This window comes from Hyperoodon ampullatus (assembly GCF_949752795.1).
Source record: "Hyperoodon ampullatus genome assembly, chromosome: 2".
Lineage (NCBI taxonomy): Eukaryota > Metazoa > Chordata > Mammalia > Artiodactyla > Ziphiidae > Hyperoodon > Hyperoodon ampullatus.
In genome coordinates, this window is record NC_136915.1 from 192,778,489 (window position 1) to 192,801,988 (window position 23,500).

Consider the following 23,500-nt stretch of genomic DNA (forward strand, 5'->3'; position numbering starts at 1 on the left):
TTTTTATAATTCTAATATACAAACCAATCAATCAACCATTGAGTAACTGGGCATTTTGGTAACCTGTTAATTCAAAACCAAACAGAAAGAGGCTGATTTAGTTATGGCAATTCCAAAGTCTACACCAGGTACACAGGTTAAGAAATCCTAGCTCCTGCCACCTGCTCATTGGAATAATAAGGGGGAGAAACGGGGATTAGTGACTCTGAGATAAGATTACTCAGCACAACTGGATATGGAAAAGGAGTGGAGCCCGTCTCCATTCCATGGAGTAAACTCCACTCCCAAATTTGACAAGACTGACTCTTTTATTGTGGTTTATAAGGAATGTATATTTGGTATTCACATTCAGATTTCTCACATTTCACCACATTTTCTAGCTCACAGCTCCCCAAACCCATGGAATTTCCTGAGTGATAACAGCAATGGGAGCATCTTTTGTCGTAATATTTGGTCTCTAATCCTCAGTTCCTGAAATCACTTCAGAGCCAAAAAAGTTGAAATGGGTGTCTTGTTCTTCATAACAAACCCCTTTCCAGGAACACTGGGTTTAAATTAATGAGGTTCCTTTTGGAAAATACCTAAGGATGGGGCTGTTTGCCAGGGAAACTGAAGTTCCCACCTGAATAGAGGGTTGGAACTTCAGTCCCACCCCGTGATTTCTGAGGAAGGGGGAGGGGCAGGAGATTGAGTTCCATCACCAATTGCCAATGATTTAATCAATTGTGCCTATGTAATGAAGCCTCCATTAAAAACCCAAAAGGATGGAGTCTGGAGAACTTCTGGGCTGGTGAACAGGTAGAGATTTGGTGATACTGGTGCCCACATAGAGGGCATGGAAACTCCATGCCCTTTCCCCATACCTTGCCCTGTGCATCTCTTCCATCCAGTTGTTCCCAAGTTATATGCTTTTATAATAAGGTGGCAATCTGGTAAGTAAAATGTTTCTCTGAATTCTGTGAGCTGCTCTAGCAAATAACTTGACCTTGAGTAGGTGGTTGTGGGAACCCCCGATCTACAGTCACTCAGTCAGAAGTACAGGTAACAACCTAGACATGCAACTGGCATCTGAAGTCTAAGGAGGGGGTCACTGAAACTTCCAATCTATAGCTGATCAGTTATGGGGTGATAACCTGGCTTTTGATTAGATTCTGAAGTGCGGGTGGGACAGTTTTGTAAGTCTGAACTTTCAACCTGTGGAATCCGATGCTATTTCTGGGTAGATGGTGTCAGAAGTGAGTTGAATTCCCCCAGAACTGAGCTGGTGTCCTGAGCATTGTTTGCTGGAGGTGTGGAGAAGCCCTCTGACACACACATACACATTGAAATCAGGTACAAGAACCCAATTAGGAGATTTACACATCAGGACAAGAAATTTTACCTTGAAATAATATAAAGAAGGTGAAAGGATAGTTTTTACCCTTTGCTTTATCATAGGGTTGCTGTAGGCACAGTGCCACTTCTTTCTTTCCAAGCCTCTTCCTATCTGCTTCTCTGTATTCTGGGGCCTGAGTTGATCCACTTTGATCCAAGCCATCCGAGATGGGAATGCTCTAAGTCAATCAGCTTGTAAATACCCCTGTCTTAAATTCATCTTTAAGGCAGTGGACACACTACACCATAAGCAAAAAGAGCCAAAATTGGACACTTCTGAATTCACATAGTTGATGAGCATCTCTCATGTGCCAGATCTTTGTCAGTTTCTTAGAGCCTCCTACCAGAAAAGTTCCAGAATAACGGATATATCCCAAGGCCTTGGAGGTGCTTTGCCACCATACTCTATCACCCTAGCCATCCAGTAATTCAACTGTTATTCTCCTAAGATTTGTTTTATTAAGTTTTTATTTACTCTGACATTGGGTCCAAGTTTTTGTTCCCCTACACCTGCCCTAAATTTATCTCACCTTTCCTTGGATGCTAAAGTGGTATCAAAAAAGTCATTGAGTCATCAGACCTGAAAATTCTTCAACTGAAACCTCTAGAGGTGTGCTCAAGTTTTAGAGTTGATTACCATTGAGATACTGACTCTAAAACAAGATGAGTCAATCAGTCTCTTGATATTCATATATTCAGAATGAATAATGTCATGAAGTTACAATATATTAGGGAGATACCTCTGTTTTGAAAAAATTCTTTTGATAAATTTTAAAAGCAGAGACAAGGCAGCAGATTTTGACCTCATTTGTTTACCCTGAAATTTGCATCACTTTAGAGTTTAAGAGGAGAGTTGGAGGATTCTAAAATATGGTATTGATTTAAGGACCATCTGCTACTAATCTGAGTCAGAGAGAGAAATATTGCAATTTTAGTATACAATGGATTTGACCACAGCATTTAGTGATGTATATTTGTATTCATATAAGGATTTCGAAATGTTTAAGTAGTCTTATTTCACAAGACTATATCAATGAAACATTTTCAAAAGAAATGAACATTGTAAAGCACAAACTATTCATGTTATGTTACAGAATATATGTTTTAACAGTGGAAGAATCATAAGAACTTATGATGATGTGTAATGGTATGATATAAAATGGATCATTAATATGCGTCTCTGATAATTAATGGTTCTTCACAAAGACAATGAAACTGTCCAGTTTTGGCAGAGATTTTCCAGGCTAGTTGATTAATTTAATGAAAATAACTATAATTATTTCAGTGGCATGTTTCCCACTGGTAGAGAGCAATGACCACTTGCAAAAATAGTTTTAAATAAAAGGCTCAGAGTACTCCAGTGATGTTTTAAGTTGTACTTGTGAAACACAATCATATAAAATGGTTGTTTTCTGCCACAGCACAGAATATATCTCTCAATGAAGCATGTGCCATAATGTATCTGATTTAAAATATTCTAAGTAAATTAAATTATTTTTGATAAAATATTAACAAATTTTTGTCTTGTTTGTACATTTAAAAATATACTTACGGGTTATCCAATAGCAGTATTACGGGATTAAGTTCTTTCTTTGGTCTATAATATGCCCTGAGAGGAACAATAAAATTATACAATCCATTTCCAGCTGTTTCAGCTGCAACTATAATTAGCTTATTTTTGAATCCATAGGCTTTTGCGTCCTCATAGTAGTTATGCTGGCAACTCTAGAGAAGAAAAATTATACAAAGAAAGGCCATTTTTATACTCCACTAATATTGGGTAAAAATATTTAGAAGATCTGGAAATGTGAAATTAAGCTAACCTAGTAAATCCTTTGTTTTCTAATAAATTTGAAAATAGTTACTTTTTTTATGCCCAGTTCTCCAGCCTGAAGGTGTGCATGGACAAGACAAATCAATTGCAGGTATGCAGCTTGATTTGGGGAAGGAAAAGGCAGCAACAAAGTGTACACATGTTCCACTGCAAACTGAAACTTGCTGCCAGATGACATCTGGGTATCAATATTAAGGAATCATCACAAGGTATATGTATATCAAAGCATCATGTTATATACCTCAAATATACGAAATTTGTATTTTTCAATCATACATCAATAAAGCTGGAAAAAAATAAATAATCTGCCTCTGACTTTATTTCCAGAAATAGAGTAATATTAAAATTAAATAACCTTGGAACATTCCAAGTATGGAATACAAAAAGGGTGGATATCGATATCAAAAGGGATTTTTTTTTTTTGGTTAAAAAACAAAAATTAAAAGAAAAAAAACCCTAATTGTCTAAATGTATACATGAGCTGGCAAGATAATGATGCAAATACTCAAATGTAAAATACTAATGTATACATGAGCTGGCAAGATAATGATGCAAATACTCAAATGTAAAATACTAATGTTAACAATAATAACAACAAATTACCAAAATGTGTTTCCTGAGGATATTTTGCTATTTCCTAGGAAGCTAGAATTTACTGGACGTAGCATTATTAAATCAAGATCCTTTTAAACAAAATTATCTGCCTGGAGAATTGCTTTAGTGTTCTGGTCTTTTAATCTTTATATGTCTTTATGAGGGTTTCTTTTTATTTGGGTTGAGATTTGTTGATTCTCTGTGGATTCATCATCAATTCTGGAATGTTCTCTGCCTTTATTCTTTAACAAAAAATTACAGAACATTGTTGGGAACAAGGTACTTTGAGTCAGCAGAAACAGTAAACAACAGAATTAGACTCAAAGATTACAGATTTCACTGTTATAAGATTCAGAATAGAAAATGAGTGTGTTTACTATGTTTAAAGAAATAAAAGAGAACATTCAAAGCATGAGCAAAGAACAAGAGGGTATTTAAAATATTCACTTAGATGTTTAAAAAATTGCATAGACTCTATTCTGGAACTAAAAATATAACAATTAAAAACAGAAGCTCAAAAGATGATTTAAATTGCCCATTTGATGCATCTGAAGGGATCAACTGTATGATTGAGTTGAAGTAATTACTCAGAATACAGAAAGAAAAGAGAAAGTAGCATGGAAAAATTAAGATACTTGGAAGATAGTGTGAGAATATCTAATACACATTTAAACAGAATACCTGAAAAAGATATGTGAGAATCAGCAAGAAGCACTATTCACATAAATATTGACTGAGGATTTTCTAGAATTAATGAAATATCCAAATCCTCAGGTTCTGGAAACCCAATGAATCCTAATCCAAATAAATAAAGAGAAATCCAGTGTCATACACATTGTCATAGTGCAGAACAGCCAAGACAACAAGAAGATCTTAAAAGCAGTCAAAGAGAAAAGAGAGCTTTAACTACCAGAAACACAGTTTAGAACAATGGCTGACTTCTCATCAGCAGTGTGGAGCACAGAAGGTAGTAAATAAATTCCTAACAGGCTAAAAGAAAAAGAAAATTCAGAGCCTGGAATTGGACACCCAGCAAAACTATTCTTCAAGAAAGGGACAAAATAAGGACATATCTAGGGAAAGTGACATTGAAAGAATTTACCACTAATAGGATATCATTAGTAGAATTTCTAAAAGCTGTAATCACGGAAGTAGGAAGATCAATCCAGAAGGAAGGATTAAGGCATAAGAAAGAATGGAGAAATGGGGAATGGTAAAGGAGAAGGACAGGAAGTCTTCACTGGAAGTATGATTGGAGAATTACTACTATAAACAGGATCTGAAGCCACATGAAATTAGGTCACTTACAGATTGTGGAAGGAGAAGGATGACAGGCTGAGGCTGAGATTATTAAGAACTTCATTTTTATGAGATCAAATGAGGTAAAAGAACTAATTTAGAAGATTTAGAAGTAGCTCAACTAGTAAGAAAAAAAAAGAAATAGAACAAGCACAAAACAGGGAATTTAGTATTGATAAACCTTGACCAAAAAGGAGCCTGCTGATACTGATGCAAAACGGACTGGTCAACAAAATACCTGCTCACAGACTTCATGGACACAGTAGGATTGGCTGCATAACCCCATCTGCTAATCGCAAAATGGGCACTGATTTACAGAGCAGACCACCACCTCCAGCCAGAATAACGCCACCTAAAGAATGGATAACCCCAGATGTTATCGGCCAATCAACGATACTCGGAAACATCGCTTTTTTACTTTGGTAAAGAGACAACTTGTCTTTTGGCTTTAAAAGACTGTTTCTCCTCCAGCAAGCCTCATCTCTGAAAGCTTAACTTTTCCTGTATCAGGTTCCCTTCTTGGGAATCAGTGGAATCATTTCGACTCTTTGGTTTCCCAACATTACTTTCATCTTTGTGTGTTAAAAAGTAAAATGCCACCAGATGTGAACCCAAGCTTTATGGGACCTAAAGCTTATATTATTTTGGAAATCCTCTTTAAGGAAAAAAACACAAAAGTCATACATAAAAAATCAGCCACAGGTTTTGGAAGGGGCCAATACACGAGAAGTGTTCTGAAGCTTAAGATGCATCAAGGTTACCAAAGATGCAGAGCGAGCCAGCGCTAGAAATGCTGTGAAGCAGGAAAGTAAAACAAGGACTGACAAAAAATAAGGCATCGAGAGATGGAACTGTCCATTTTAATGGACCCAAATGAGCATCTGGGAGCAGGGGTAAGTGTTCACAAAAAAACTTTAGGAAGGTAGAGGCAGAAATTTTCTAATGATCTGCTCATCTTCCTCAAGAGTGACAACAAGAGTCAAGATTCATAATGTTTATCACATGGAAAAAGTAATAGTAGTAAAAATATTAACAAAATGTATTAAGTGCCTATACATTTATTACATTCCTGGCACTGTGAAAAGCTTTCTCCATGCACGAATTTATATCATCTTCACAAGAACCCTGTAAGGTTCATATTAAAATTACAAGCATTTTGGAGATATGGAAACTGAAATTTAATGATAATGTTATTTGTCCAAATGGCTGAGCCTGTAAGCAGGAGCTGGGATTTTAACTCCAGCTAACTCCAAAATATAAAATAAAGGAAGAAATTCCTGGTTAGAATTAGTGGCACATTTTAATTTCTGGGAGAGGGGGGGTTTGAGAGTCTTCTTTTTATCTGCCCTCTGACTCATCATGAAAACAAATTCTTACCCAGGTCACGTCCAATGACCATACTGTGAAAGAGAAAGATTCCTGCTTTCTTGGAATCTTTCTGTTTTGGATGGTTTCTCCTGAATATCAAGGCAGGAACCAAGAACTACTGTAAAATCTTTAGGAAAGGGGACATTAAGCAAGACACTTCCAGTCTAATAATTCAGTAATGAATTATGACTAGTTAATTTCACCATGTCAAGCGATTCCACTTTGAGATTTGAGGCAAAAATGTCTAGTAAAATAAATAGAGTGCATCTGGCCAAAATGATCTGGGGAGACCCTGGTTTGAGGCTCTGGCATCTTTGTTTTTCTCTTTGAAACAAAGACTGACCAACTCGTTGGCTACATTAGTAGAGGGTAAACACTTGGGTAATCTTTAGTGCAGTTAAGAAAGTAAAATTCACCACTTTATGTATTACATTTACATTTGAAAGATAATATTCTTTTAACATATTTTAGTCAGAAGACTATACAAAATTATTTAAATACATGTAATTACACAATGCCATCATTTTAGTTTTACGGAAAATAACAGCAGTAAGTGCTTACCTTGTCTAGTCTTAAGCAGCAAAATGGCACTTTTTCATGAAGGAGATGACAAAAAGTGGGTGAACTTCCTATATATGGAGAGTAAGGTGGGTAGCCTTTAGCATATCTGTAAAACAATATGAAATATTGAATTGCCTTGAATTAATGCAGGCAAAATCAGACAATCAAGTTATAGCCATGTTCCTCTACTTTGATAAAGTTAGATGTAGTAATTATTTTTCGGGCCTCTCACTGTTGTGGTCTCTCCCGTTGCGGAGCACAGGTTCCGGACGCGCAGGCTCAGCGGCCATGGCTCACGGGCCCAGCTGCTCTGCGGCATGTGGGATCTTCCTGGACTGGGGCACGAACCCACGTCCCCTGAATCGGTAGGCGGACTCTTAACCACTGCACCACCAGGGAAGCCCAAGATGCAGTAATTCTTTATTTTGATATGGAAATCGTTTAGAACAGGACCTAATCTTGCTCATCACATGGTTTTGTGAACTAAAGTAGTAGTTTTAGTATTTTTAAATGGTTGGAAAAACAAGTCAAAAGAAGAATAATATTTCAGCTCGTGAAATTTAAATTTCAGTGTCCAGAAGTGAGTTTTGTCGGAACACTGTCATGCTCACTCATTTTATTTATTGTCTTTGGGTGCTTTCATGCTTCAGAAACAGAGTTGAGTAGTTGGGGCAAAGACCACATGGCCCATAAAGTTGGAAATATTTACTAGCTGATTCTTTCCAGAAAAAGTTTGCCAATCCTCAGTTTAAAAGATTTAGACACATTTTAGAAAATAGTAATGTTAATCTTTACAAAATATATTAAAGCAAAATGCATTATTATGATTCACTCTATCACTATTCATCAGTCATGGATGCATAACCGAAAAAGAGTAAATTATTTTAGATTGATTAAATTATTCCATTAGACCCACACAAAAGCCAGAGTTTTTGCTGGAATCACACTTAAATATTATCAAAGATACTCAGTTTATTTGCTGACTTTATAAAAATTGTCACATTGTGGTTGTAAAATTTTCAAAATGAAACTATCAAAAAGTAGCAGCACAAATGAAAATTAAGAAATAAAAGAAAATTTAGTAGAGGCAAAGTTATTTTATCCAATATGAAAGCTCTTTTTCGATAAAAAAAAAAATTATCTTTCAAACCAAGAAATTTCAAATCTAGTTATTCCAGACATCATTAGCTAGGATGGTAAAATGGAGAACATTTTGAAAACTTAGAAGTTGATAGCCCCCCACCATTACTTCAACATCTTTTTCATTTTTCTAGATATAAAAAAAAATTCCACCTCAGTTTTTTCAGTACATGTAAAGAAAGAATTTGTATCACACCACAAAACACCATTTCTAGAAATATACTGGTGGTCAAACCTCTTCTTCTTCCTGTCAAATATTTCATAAATCTATTTGAGTATTATTAACTTCTTGGAGAGTGGCCTTGTCTTCTGTGGGTATGTGTAAGTTTCTTGTAATAAATATTTTAAAGTGTGAAGGATTAACAGAAGGATTTTTCTAAGTTTCAATTATATTTCAGTTCATTTTAGTTCAGTTCAACATTGATTAAACTTTTATTATATGAAAAATATTAGAAGTGTTTGAATGATGTTACCTTTGCCACTACGACCAATACTACACCAAATAGTATTTAATACTCATTGAATGCTTACTCTGCACAAACCATTGTCCTAAGCACATTACTCTGTTATCTCAATTAATCTTCATGTGAACACTATTTACAGATAAAGCATTGTGGGTCAGAAGATTTAATCAAAGTCACTTGCACACAACCAGTATAAGGTAGAACTGCCATGGGACACAAATTCCTTCAGACTCCACTGTCAAGACTGTTGAACACTGTGCTTTCCTCAAGAAATGCCAACAGGGATTCACTGGTGGCACAGTGGTTGAGAGTCCGCCTGCCGATGCAGGGGACACGGGTTCGTGACCCGGTCCGGGAAGATCCCACATGTCATGGAGTGGCTGGGCCCGTGAGCCATGGCCGCTGAGCCTGCGCATCTCGAGCCTATGCTCCGCAACGGGAGAGGCCACAGCAGTGAGAGGCCTGTGTACCGCAAAAAAAAAAAAAAAAAAAAAAAAAAAAAGCCAACATAATATATGAATACGACAAGTAAACAAACTCTACTGTAGGCTAAAATGTGATTAATAGCTTAAACATTGATACTATCTGTTATGGAATCTTAGTAAAGAGAACTAGTTCTTCCTTTATTCATTCATTAAAAATATTATTGATGTATCCTGAATAAAAATGGTTGCTGAATTCTGAAATAAGAGAAGCTTAATGGAAGAAGCTGCATTACATGTCATTGAATAATTGATTGAACTTCAATATGGAAGTGAAAAAATAAATTAGAGGTAGAAGGTACATTATAATTCAACACAATCATATAATTATGAAAATGCAAACTGTATCCTTAAAAAAATATGTAAAATGTGATATAGATTATATCATGGAAATGCTGATTTACCTATTCTTTTCTTTAAGGATAAAGGATAATACAGAGAAAAATGAGGCTGTCAATAGCTGTTGAAGCCAGAAATTTGAGGATTTAGGATACTTTATCATAAAGATAGATACTGGCTAATAGGAAGGGTGTTTTGGTGTAAGCATGTAGGATTGATTCTAGGAGGTCCAGAAGGGAAGGATATTAGTTTTTCATGGCAAGCACAAATCCCAGTAAATCTTACAAACATACTCCACATTTGAGGACATTTCTTCATCTGGTGTAGTTTCATCTTCTGATTGATCACTTAGAAGATCACATGTTTGAATTGATGACGTATCTGCAACCTCTAAAACGGGAGCAATGCTGGGTCTTCTGACTTCTTTGTTTCCTTCTGAAGGAAGAGACAGGGTATGGCCATGGCCACCTGCTGACCTACAGCTTGTGTCTTGCAAGTCTATGGCCACAGTACCTGGAACAATGAGACATGAAAATCCATCAAAGCATTTGCCACCTAACCTATAGGACCTGTCAATCATTTAATGATCAAAGTGAGATGAAATACAGCCAGTATAACCAGGAAATATACTATATATTGTTTATCCTTTAATCTCAAAGGTTATTCATTTCTTTTTAATACAGGTATTTTTGTCCGCATGGATAAAAAAATTTCTGTATTCGTGCAAAAGTGTATTTGCTGCAACCAGCTATATAGTATGAAACATAAGATTTGTGAAATCCTGAAATACTTAGAAATTTAAGTTAAAAAAGTACCTTGTTTCCATTTATATTTATTTAAAATTAATGAAAAAAATTTAGGCCATTTCCATTTTGTGGGTTTCTCATTATATCTTTTTCCCCCATTTTGTTATCTTTCTGTTACTGATTTATAACCGCTTTTTTACATTAGAACCATTAATGTTTATGCTTATTCAACAAATATTTATTAAGTACTCTGTGTGGCAAGCACTAGTCTAGGCACTTGAGATGTGCAGGGAACAAGGCAGACAAGGTTTCTACACATATGGATTTATCTTTAAGATAATCTAGTTGACAAAGAAGTGAAAAAAGTCATTCCTGATAATGCTAAATACCATGCAGAAAATAAAACAGAATTATGTGATACGGAATAGTGGGGATGGGAAGCGGGAGGAGGGATGAGCTCTTCACTAGGCGATGAGAAGGGCTACTCTGAAATCATGACATTTGATTTTTTTTTACCTAAAAGAAAATCATGAGCACAGGAGCCACTGAAATACCTTGGAGCAATAAGAAGAGTGAATCTAAATAGTTTAAGGCTTTTGAATTCTTGGGATACTCAAGAAAAGAAACAAACTCCTTTGAGATTTTTAATTAACATTTAAAAACTAGTCTAAACATCAGTATATGGAAAGTGGATGTCTCTCCCCTTCTGGAAGAAATAATCCAATCTAACGGATAAGTGCCTCCATATTTTACGATCACTCACTTCATGTATGCTCTTATGGATAGCCAGTCATCATTCTGAAAGCCCTTAGTCCTCATTTCATCTCTTTCTTCGAAGCAACTATGAAAACACTCTCCATTTCTTTCAGACTTCTGTCTGACCTTGCCACCTTCTTCACTATAACAGCCTGTTTGTAAAGGGGTAGGGGGGGTAACCTCATGGGTTTTGGCATCTCAATGTTTCTGAGTGTGAAAGTTGATAGAAACAAGAGACTGGGGAGAACATCTGGGTATTCCTCAACATTGAAATGTGGGAGGTTAGGTTTTAGAGGCTAGTACCTCTTCACATACTATACACAACACTCAGATTAGAGGGAGGGGTAGGCTAGTGTGTCTACAGTCAACAGGGAAGACTCCTGTGAGGGGCCTGTAAGAATATGTCTAGAGTTTCTGTGCCCGAGGAAAGGACGTGATGACCAGCAGTCAGCAATTCCAGGATCTGAGCAGAGACAAAGACAGCTGGCATCACAAACTGTACACTCGACCAATGTTTGAGCACCATAAATAAGGATTAATTTATAATTCAATCTATCTTAGAGGGGAGATGGGGATCTTAGAAAAACTGGCATTGACTTTTCCACTAATCAGGTGACTGGATCTGATCAAACAGGAAATTTTATAAGGTTGATTTATCGAAATAAAGCCATATGATATGATTTACATCTTAATACTATTAATTCAAATCCATACTTATGACATTTATCCCCTGCAGATGACCATATCGTCTAATTCAGAGAGAAAAGAGAAGTTACCGAAGAAGAAATCCTTTAACTCCCTATCTTCAAGCAAATGAACATGAAAGTTTCACCAAACATTTTTTTCCCCCTCATTTACGTTTGGAATGAAACAGACATACCTCTATTTATGTAAAACTAAGCCCTACTCTTGTGGGTGGGGATAAGTCCCCACTTGCTTCCTAAGGAACCATGTTCTCTGAATTCCACCCACTCCCAAATATGTCTCCACATCACCTCCAATTACCTCTTCACCATCTTCCTGAGCAATACAGGAAATGTGGTCGCTCCCTGACAATTCTGTCAACACTGATATCTGGCATCAAACTGGGCTTGGGGGATATGATCAAGAGAAAGTCAGAATTTAGCAGAGGGAAGACACAATTTTAGAAAGCAGTCACAGTTACAGAAACAAGCTCTTCTTTGAATCCTTCCTTCCCCTAACAAAACCTGGCTCTTCTCCGACATCTTTCCCTGCAGTTCTGAAGGCTGCAACACCTAAAGAGGTGTCTGTGTTTTGGAAGTGGGGAGATACCCTCAATGTCCTCACTGCCTCGTTCAGACCATTTTCCTTGCATCCCCTATAATACCCCAGCTCTGAACCCAGTATCTTTCACTATTTTCTTTGTTCAGTCCTGTGTCTGTCATCCCACGTAGTGTTTTTTGTTTTCTTTTTAATTGAAGTACAGCTAACATTATATTAGTTTTATATTCGTTTCAGGTGTACACATAGTGATTCCATGGTTTTTTATAGATTATACTCCACTAATGGCCTTTTCTCCCATCATTCCTTAGCCATTCACTTTCACGGTCATACTCTAGATTTTATAATTACTATTGATTACACATAAGCTCTATTTCTGGCATCTCATTCTTTGATACTTATTGTCACCTCTTCTCTTTCCAGCTCCCTCCTTTTTGATTCCCACTGGAACTATAATCTATTAAATTCACTAGCTTTTCAGTCTCCTTCAACTAACAGATGTCTTTTCACTTCCTTACCTAAATTAAGTTCCATGGTCCATCACTGTACTCATTCTCTTACATATACTCCAGATTACCTTGCCCTTCTCACTTTCTTGCACATCTACCATCACCACCAAGTCTTTTCTTTGCACTTTTTTTCAGCACAACTTTTTGAGAGTCATCTAGACCTAGTTTCTCTACATTGCCTTCTGCCATTCTGTCATAAACCCCTCTGATCTGGCATTCTCCACTACCACTTCATTGAAAGGGCTGTTATCAAGACAAAGAACACTGTTTTGCTAAATTCAATGGCCAGTTCTCAGTTCTCATGTTATTTGACCTACTGGCAGCATCAGACATGGCTGGTAACTCCACCCTCTGTATACACTTGATTTATTTGGATTCCAGGACAGGACACTCATCTGGTTTCCCTGCTGCCTTGTAGTAGCTCCTTCTTTGCCTCCTTTGTTGGTTTCTTCTCATCATCCTGATATTACTATTGACATGCTGCAGGATTTGGTCCTTTGTCTTTATCCCTTTTCTGCCCACAATCATTTTCTCAATGATCTTGTTCAGTCTCATGGCTTTAAATATAATACATAAGCTCAGGAATCCAAAATTTACTTTTTCAGCATACACCTCTCTCCTGAACTCTAGACTGCTATCTAATCTCTTGTTTGACCTCTTCCTCTCAATGTCTAACAGATATTTGAAATTCACTGTGTCCCAAACTGAACTCTGTATCTCCCCTGGCTCCCACTAAACCTTTACTCTCCCACCTTCATTGATGGCCATTCCCTTTTTCCTGCTGCTTATATGAAAAACCTTGAATTCTTTACACTTCTCTTTTTCTTACAGTTCACTTCCCATTCAGCAGCAAATCCTGGTTCCTCTACCTTCACAGTATACACAGAATTTTTTTTCTTTTTTACCCATGCCACTTGAAAATACACTGGATCCTTGACCTAAACCATCTATTCTCAACAGCAGCCAAAGTGATTGTATTAAAACGGAGTTCAGCACAGGTGAGATCACGCTGTTCCTCTGCTTAGAACTTTATCATGACTCCCACTTCACTCAGAGTAGAAGCTACAACTCTTACATTGACTTAAAAAGCCCAACATGATCTGACCTCTTTTTACCTTTTCCCTCTAATCTCCTGTACCCTTACCATCAAATCATCATGTTTGAGTCACGAAGGCCTCTTTTATGTTTTTAAATTAATTTTTACTGGTGTATAGTTGCTTTATAATGTTGTGTTAGTTTCTGCTGTACAGCAAAGTGAATCAGCTGTACGTATACATATATCTCCTATTTTTTAGACATCCTTCCCACTTAGGTCACCACAGAGCACTGAATAGAGTTCCCTGTGCTATACAGTAGGTTCTCGTTAGTTATCTGTTTTATACATAGTATCAATAGTGTATATATGTTAATCCCAATCTCCCAATTCTTCCCACACCCCCTTCCCCCTTGGTATGCATATGCTTTTTCTCTACGTCTGTGTCTCTGTTTCTGCTTTGCAAATAAGATCATCTGCATCACTTTTCTAGATTCCACATGTATGCGATAATATACGATATTTGTTTTTCTCTTTCTGACTTATTTCACTCTGTATGACACTCTCTAGGTCCATCCACGCCTCTACAAATTACCCAATTTTATTCCATTTTATGGCTGAATAATAGTCCATTGTATACGAGGGCCTCTTTACTGTTCCTGAAGCACATCAGTCAGACTCCTACTCCTACTTTAGGGTCTTTGTACTGGCTATTATCCCTGAAGGAATGTTCTTCTTTCAGACAATCACAGGGATAATTCCCTAATTTTCTTCAAGTATTTTCTCAAATGTCACCTTTTTCATGAGGCCTACAATCCACTCAAAAATCCAGTTCTCCCAAAATTCATACGCACTTTTACTACTTCTGTTTTCTTCTTTTATCTTATTATGCACCACCTTCTAACATACTAAATAATTTACTTTTTTTTTAATATGTGTTATTTATTGCAAGTCTTCCCCATGATAGAATGTTAACTCTGGGAGCTAGGGACCTTTGTCTGCTTGTTCTCTAATCACAAATACTTATAAGGGTTCCTGGCACACACTAGGTACTCAATAAGTAATTCTTGAATATGTGAAAGAAATGAATAGAACTGCTATGGAAGAGAAATAATCATGTTATATCAATGACAATCAGATTTACTTAACAAAGTCAAAGCTGGGCCAGGAAATATGCCTCAGAGGGGTTGATATTGGGACTGAGATGCAAAGGATTAGAAGTAGTTACATAGGCAAAGTTGGGGGCTGGGGAGTAGATCCCGTCCGAGGAAACAAAGCATTAAGGTCCACTGGTGAAAAACCATTAGGGAAGATTGAAATGAATTAATATGATTGGGGCTTAGGAGAGCAATTAAAGAGATGATGGAAAACCATTAGTGAAGACAAAGAAATTTAGTATGATTGGGACTTAGGAAAGAAATTGAAGGGATGGTAAATTGTGGGACTAAAAATATAAGAAAGAATCGTTTAAAAAAAAAAACTTAGTAAAGTGACTGTGTAATTTATCTTCTAAACTAAGATATTCCTGAGAGTCAAAGTAGAGTTCTCTTAATAATAACACCAGGACAATGTATATAAACTGGTACTGTCCTGGGAAAACTGGGATAGCCTCATGTAAAAAAGCGATTTTGATCATCCAATTATAAGCCATGTTATAAAATTTAGACTTTTTTTCCAATGGCTCATAGGAAGCAATTAAGAAGATTAATGCAGGAGAATGACTATAACATTATGTAAACATTATTACTCTGGTTGCAAGGTGGAGGAGAGTGTAGGGCAGCGAGGCTGGAGGCGTGGAGGAAAGATTGGGTGGATGATGCTGCAGTGGATGGAAAGGATGAGGGAGGTTCAGACTGACCACACTGATAGCACTGAGGTGAGAGTGGACATAGAAATGAATGACATCAGGGTCTACTTAATGATCAGATTTAGTAGAATTCAGTGAATTATGAAGTATAAGAGGAGAGGAATCATAAAAGTCAAGACTTGTGGCATTACCAATCAGAGGATGATGATGTCCCATTCGTTTTTAGCAAAAAAAATGGATGTGGAAATTGTTTTGAATGAGGGGGGAAAGATTAGTTCAATTTGAATATGCCACATCTGTTTTTCCTATAGGCACCCAGATAAAAATAACCCACGGACAGTTGAATATATTGTTTTGAAGAGAGCTTTAAGGTAATGATTTAGGTAAGGGAAGCATCAATTTATGGAGGACAGTTGAATCTCTGAGATAAGATGTGACTATTTAGAGAAAATGAATGTACAGGATGCAGAGGAAAAGCACTGGAGCGTTTTAAGAACTGTCACATGCTGCGAAGATGTCCACTGGATTTAGTGACAAAGAGGAGAGTGGTGACCTTGCCAGAGTAGTTTCAGTAATGTAATGATTGCAGATTTCAGACTAAGCTGGTAGAGACACGAGGGAACGATAAGATTTCAAGCCATCAACCGCAGACAGTTCTTTAGAGAAATTTATCTGTGAAAATGATGTCATAACATGAGGTCCAGAAGTGTGTGTGTGTGTGTGTGTGTGTGTGTGTGTGTGTGTGTGTGTGTAGAGATGTGAAGTCAGAGAGAGAGACAGAGGGAGGGAGGAGAGAATGAACAGGAATTTTGAAAAAAAAAAAAAAAAACAATTTAGGTAATGAGGATGAATAAAAGACTGAAGTCCCGAAGGGGGAAATGGAGAAGGGTCGATGGCATAAGTGAAGGCATTTATACTAAAATATTAGAAGTTAAAGGAAGAAACACATTTTCCTTGTGATAGAAACTAAATGCTTATAGGTGTGTAGGTGGTTTGGTGGCAAAATTTAAAGGAAATTCTTATTTGTCTGAATCTTTTTTTTTTAAAATTTCTCTGTCACAGAAGCCAAGTTCAACGATGAGAATTAGATGGATAGGAGAGTTTTGAGAAAAATGGAGAGTATTTGAAAGACCCACTACTGATAACTGAATAGAGAACTGACAAAGAAACATAGAAGTGTCAGGTGCTTATATACTAATCAGACATATGAAATCATCATTAGAAGTTTTGAATTAGCTTAATTTCTTACCAATTTAACAGATTAGAAATTTTGTTCTGTATACTTAGCTACACCAAGTTTGTAATACACACAAGTATGTTTTAAATTTGGCTTTGGAATTTTAAGAAAAATTAAAGTATATTTATTATTCTTTTCAAAGAAAGAGACTAATGATATTTCCAAATGTATTTATACTTACCCATGCTGGCAATTATGCTATGTACAGGTAATCTAGATGGTCCATGATAAAATGACCTTGATACATTGCTTTTTTTCTGATGGTCATGGTTTTTAAATGCTGAATTCTCTTCTTTGGTAATATTAATATAGAAACATATATCTGTAGCACTCATAATATATCGAGGACCTGGATTCAGCAAAATGTTTTTATTATCTTCCCTCCTAATACCAATCAAGCAGACACCAAACCTTAATTTAAAAAAGAAAATAAAAGAGTTTAAGGGTTAAATTCAGCAATTAGTTTTTTTTAAAGTTCATATATGTAAGAAAATAATTAAACAATTATAAGGCAGAGAAAAATTAAAACCTCAAATAAGAACATTTGAAAGCTTGAAAAGATCCTAAAAGTTCAAGGCTCTTGTTTTTAAAGGGAAACAAAAACAAAAACAACTATGTCCTTAGTGTGTTGTGAAATCAATTTAGTTAATTAAGACTATATATGTTTTTTAATAAAAAAGAATGGAATAAAAGATAATAGAAATATCAGAGTGCATATCATTTAGTAAGGGTAAGAGTTTTATTGTAAACTTTGTGTGTGTATACTGGGTCTTACCATAAAATGTATACCTTAATTTGGTCAAAAAAGATAAAACAGTATTTCTTACTTTGGTCAAAAAAGTTTGAAAGCCATTGGCTTAGGGGAGAGGAAGAAACTTACTCAAGGTCACAAGAGAAAGAATTAGGGTCCCTAAATTTATTTTTGTTCTGTCTTGAATTTTAGAAAAAAATTTAGAAAAAAAATTAAATAACATTGAATAGGTATACAACTTAATTAGGAGAAATAATAACCACTGAATGTAACAGGTGTTACTTAAAATTTCTTATATACTTTTTCAGGTTATGTTCCAAACACAAAACCTTCTAAATATTTTTATCTCAATATGTCTTATAATGTTACAAATAAATCAAACTTAAAAATATTTTTTAAATATAAAAATAGTATATAAACAGAATCATGTTGGGAATTAAAGTAGAATACTTTAGATATTAGATTACTGGAATATACTAGATTATTACAAATCTTAAAAATGTTATATTAATATTTTATAATACTAATAATATATTATTTTCATGTTAGACATACTTTTTATTTCTTAAGTAAAGAATTTCTCTCAAAAGGAACAAAAATGATAATGTTCTATGTTTGAATTGGAAGGTACTGCCATTTATACTTTAACTTATTTTTCTGGACAAAGCAAGTTTAAAAAAAAATGTCTAGCTTTTATAAATGTTATTTTTACTTTGTTTAAATTTTTAATCAACACTTTCAAATTTAGATTTATAAAGGAGATTCATTTTCATGTGAATTTTTACAGGATTAAAATATTTTTAAAGATAAATTAAAAGATACTAAAGTCAATATTCCTACTAAGTTATATGATACACCCAAGAATATTAACTTGTAGAGACCATACAAAAGGCCAGAATTCAAATGTCTCAATAATTATGTAAAAAATTCACGAATACTTGCAACTTATGAGCACCAATATGGGTTATATTATGGAAAACTGTGTTTAAAGGTATGACTGATTAATATTTTAATTCCACTCTGGAAGCAGAAACATACTTTTTGTGTGCATGGAAAGAAGCATAGGTGAAGCTCTTTCCTTCATATTCAGCAAAAAATGTACTTTCTTCCAAAACGATGTGGTACACTTCATTCCCAGAGCATCTCCCGTACATCTTCTGCCATTGTTCTGGCGATTGCTGGCCTTCTCTGCAACAAACGCATACACACAGAGAGAGACAAACAGTGAATGCGGTTCAAAAAGCAGTCCTTGTCATACATAATCTGGAGTTTTCCAACTGTAAGAATGGACAAGCACAGTTCAAAGAAGTTATCTGTGTGGTGCTCAAAATGATGACATGATTTACAAAGAGTTGCTATAAAAATTTCAAAACTAACACAACATAGAAGCTTGAGAGATGGCAAATTTTTAAAAAGTAGAAGGTTTTCACAATCCAGTTAATAAAAGCATTTATTGTGATCATGAACCAGTGAGCTATAGCATCTGATTGTTAGTCTTTGTTTATGTATATCATGTCATGCACGACCTATATATAATACTTGTCTTAGAGTCTCAGTAATACAGCCCACTTCATCCCCTTTATGATACCTGCTTGGCTCCTATATGTAATTGACTTTGCTTTGTATTTAAAATTATGAATACATACATCTCAAATTATCAGTTTGATTTTATAGAAAACATACTCTTAATTTCTGTCCATATCATAGCAATGGATTTCTTCCAATTGTGTACCAGTTAAGAAAAGATACTTCTTTGTGATAAAAGTAAGGATCTCCAAAAGAGACTACCAGAAGTATTTTTTAAAAGAAGATAAGTTTATCACAGAAAGTGCAGTTTCTTTTTTATTCAAGAATATTCTGCTCAGTGAGTTTGGAAATTTATTAAAAACTCAATTTATGACAAAATTTATTGTGAATATACAATAATGATTTTTCCCATTTTGTACAATAAATTCCATTTACTTTTGGTGAATAAAGTTTATGAGCTCTGTAAGTACAACAAATGCACCTTCTAGAAGAAAAGAGATGAATTTATAAAAATCAAAATATTTCATCATAATCTCTGTACCTTCTGGATGGATTAAAGCAGACAAGTCATATTTTCAACTCTGAGTTTTGTCTGAAAACATTATAAAACATTTATAAACATTTTCAAAGTGTCAATAAATTTTTTTAAAAACATATATTTTCCAGGTATGTTTCACTTGCACTTCATTCCTTCTTAAGGATGCTTAAGGGTTAAGAGTCTGAGCCTTGGAGTCTGACTACCTGATGTGAACCTTAACTCTGAAATCTTGGGTAAGTTATTTAACTTCTCTGTGATACTTTACTTCTGTAAAAAACATTATTAGTCTTACTGGGCTGGAAAAAATGCAGTAAATCAAGTAAATCATTTAGCAGATGTTGGGAACATAGTTATCTTCAGTAAATGATAGCATCCATTATTATTTTGCTGTTATATCTTCCTCATTGTTGAATTCGGGAGCCACTTTCAACATTCCTAGTCACGATATGAACAATATTGTTCTTAAAATCTTCACCCTTTCTTCTGTAACGTTAATATATTTTTGAAACTAGGAAAATAAAACAAAACACATTTGACTATTGACTATATATGGCTATACCTAACTACTACTTCCTAAGAATGATTGTTCTTGGTGGAGAAAACATTTCCTTTGGCCAACAGAAATAAAACTATTTTTGGTATGTAACATATTGTTACTTGGCAAGATAGTACTTGGCAAAGATAGAATCCGTTTAAAGGGCTGAAAATGTAAGAGAAGGTGCTAGTAATTCATCAGGGTTTGTTTGTCATCCAAAAGGCCTCATGGGGTCAAATAATTGTCACATAAGGACACTAAAAGCTATTCAAGAGAATCACAAATCTAATTCCAGCAGCTGAAATGGAAATACAATATGGTAACTTGGAAGGAAACAGAAAAGGGGTCAGACAAGAACAGTTCTGATGAATTTCCTTAAATCACTTGTTAGTTCCATGCTATTTTATACTGGAACCTTTTTACCAAACATCTTTAATGAATCTCTAAATTCAGCTAATTGTAAATATACAATTCTTTTTGCTTTCACTTCATGTTAATTACTTGAGAAATGTTGGAAATTAGCAACTCCATCTACTACTAATGGGTATGTCCAAGTCTCACTTATTAATTCCTACATGAAATATTTATTGAGCACTTGGGATGCGGCAAGAAAAGTTCTAGATTTCTAGGCGATGGCAGTTGACCAAAAGGGCAGACATACTTTCTTTCTTGAATCCTTTAGTGGAGGAAAACTGACAATACAGCAAATTATGTGTTGGAAGTGATAAGTGGTGGGGAGAAAAATAAAGCAGAAAGGGAAATTGTTTTCAGGGGTGGATTGGAATATAAATAGTATGACTGAGGAAGACTTCGCCGAGAGAATGACATTTAAGTAAAAATCTTGAAATGGATGAGAGAGGTAGTCACAGGGGAGAAGACTGTTTCTGGCAGAAGCAGCAGCAAGTGTTTCCCTGAGGCAGGGGGATGCCTGGTATGGCTGAGGAGAAGAAAGGAAGCCAGTTTGGCTGAGGTTGAGGAAGGAGGAGAAGATGAGGCCAGAGAAGTAACTGGCAGGGAGACAGGTCGTGAAGGGATTTCTAAAATCTTACTACTTTGACCTTTATAGGGAAAATTTGCAAAAGATTCTGACTTATACTTCGCAAAAATCCCTCTGGTCACTGTTCTGAGAAAAGACTGAAGCAGCAGCAATGACCAGTGAGGAGTTTATTGCAATGATTTAGCAAGAAGATGATGGCTTGGACCAGGTGAGATTCTGGGAGTGTTCTGCAAGTGGACCTGAAAGTATTTGCTGATGGAAGAGAACACTAAAAATGAACATCTTAAGTGCCCGTGGCCATCAGAAATATGACAATTAAATGAATAAGTAAATATCCATACAGATAAAAGTGAAAGTGTAAGTACTAATGTTTATAAAGCACCATGGGGAAATCTCAAATACAAAATGTTAAAAGAATTAGGTAGCTCTAGGTGGATCATGTAGTTAACTAGGTCCTAGAGAAGAAGACATGTAACTCAGAGATAGTATATGTGGGCTTCACAAACATTTGGAATGTTTATTTTTTCTAAATTTGGAATGCTAGGTTCATGGATGCTCATAATAATATTCTTATACCTTTGAATATCTGAAATATTTTCAAGCAAATAAAAGAAAATGCATCACCAAAGTGAAAACACAAACCAGGACTAGTAGTAAGGATTTTAAGCTTTTTGTTGTTATATTTTTCACTGCTACATTTCAAGGCAGCATTACAGACTACACTGTACAAGGCCTCCCTGCTTACCAATATTTTGAGACTAACATTTTATTTAGGCAGAAAGTAATATTTTCCCCTCTTGCTATGATGAATGTATCAACAATTTTTTCCCAAATAGCTATCCAGTTATTCAATTTGTTGAATAGTCCATCTTTTCACACCCTGGTTTAAAATAACTCCCCTATCAAACATCAAATTCCTGTTGCCTATGGGCCTCGATCTCAACTTTCTAGTCAGTCAAATTGATTTGCCTCTACCCATTACCTAACACTACCTATGTCGACTATTGTAGCTATAAAATTATTTCAAAATACTTCAGGATAATCCCTTTCATTATTATTCTCCTTCAAAAATTTTCTTGCTATACTTGTCTCTTCATTTTTCCATATGAACTTAAAATCAGCTGGTTTACTTCAAAAAGAATACCTTTGATATGATTACTGGGATGATTAATAAATTTGGGTGAAATTGACAGCCTTGTGATATTGACAATCTTCATTTGTATGTTTATTACTTGTCTATTTCTGCCACCATCTCTCACTCATCCTGAAGCAGAATGTAAGCACCAGAACTTCTCAGTCCATTGTCTATCCTGATCTCTGTGGGATCTCCAGTAAATAGAACATCTTCTAGAATACAGTGAATGTTCACAACATTCTTGTTTAATGACAGCATTTAATTCTTCTGACAATCTCTGAGATGCATGCTAGTATTATGCCCATCACACAGATAAAGAAACTGAGGCTCAATGGTTTCAAGTCTTTGGTCTTGCCAGCATGGACAGACCAAAGAATTCAACCCAGGCAGTCTGGCTACAAACAGTGCCCCTTACTCAGAAGCTTCAGTTCTGAGTAACTCCAATATTTAGTGTGAATGTGTAGCCGTTCTATTTCTTTTCTTCAGGATACTAGAATTTGAGAGCCAAATTTTCCTTTTACCCTTATTAATAATACAAGGTATTTTATAGCCTGTAGATTTGTAAAAAACAAAAACAAAATAAAAAACTTCTGAGTTGTCTTCAATTTACCATTCTACCCGAATTTTCTTTTGTCTTTTCCCACTTTATGTATCTGGGGAGACTTAATTCAAGATTATTTTTGAATGAGAGGAAATTTATCATACAAATAAATAATATATTTCCAAATATTTTATACAAGAGAATTCTTTCATTCTACCACTTAAGTAGCTCTTAAGTAGCACTTACCCATTTCTCCACCATCAACTCTTACACTCTTAAAAACTGTGCTAACCCATCTCCTAGCTTCCTTGCTTCCTGTGTTGATTGGTGCTACAATAGGAGTGAATTTCAAAATCTCAAATCACTTCATGTCACTCTCCTGCTGAAAACAGTTAAAGGGCTTCCTCCTTCCATCTGAAAAAGGTGAACTTTCTTACCATCATTACAAAGCCCTCCTGACCTAAGCCATGCTTGTCTTCCAAATTTCAAATATCATTCCTGTGTCCTTTCTCTTGAGTTCTCCAGCCATGAGCAGTCTTTAATTTCCCCTGAAGAAGAAACTCTCTTATCTTGGTCTTCTCACAATGCTGTTCTTTCTTCCTTCTATGCCTTCCTTGTTCCTGGACCCACAGCTCAGGCATTACTCTCTCAGCTGTGCGGTGGTGTACTTCCTTCATGATATTATAAAACT

General features: G+C 35.5%; 1 protein-coding gene across 3 annotated transcripts in view; it reads right to left on the reverse strand.

Moving 5' to 3' along the window:
- KCNT2 (potassium sodium-activated channel subfamily T member 2) overlaps positions 1-23,500 on the reverse strand; it is a gene marked incomplete at both ends in the record, with an annotated part of 353,426 nt that overhangs the window by 84,158 nt on the left and 245,768 nt on the right. For 2 of the 3 annotated variants that reach the window (XM_079727057.1, XM_079727056.1), the window contains 5 exons: positions 2,927-3,099; positions 7,031-7,136; positions 9,749-9,968; positions 16,967-17,196; positions 18,575-18,724. In XM_079727057.1, coding sequence (XP_079583183.1) covers positions 2,927-3,099; positions 7,031-7,136; positions 9,749-9,968; positions 16,967-17,196; positions 18,575-18,724 — 879 coding nt within the window. The remainder of the gene's footprint in view (positions 1-2,926; positions 3,100-7,030; positions 7,137-9,748; positions 9,969-16,966; positions 17,197-18,574; positions 18,725-23,500) is intronic. The other variant, XM_079727058.1, reaches the window with a different exon arrangement.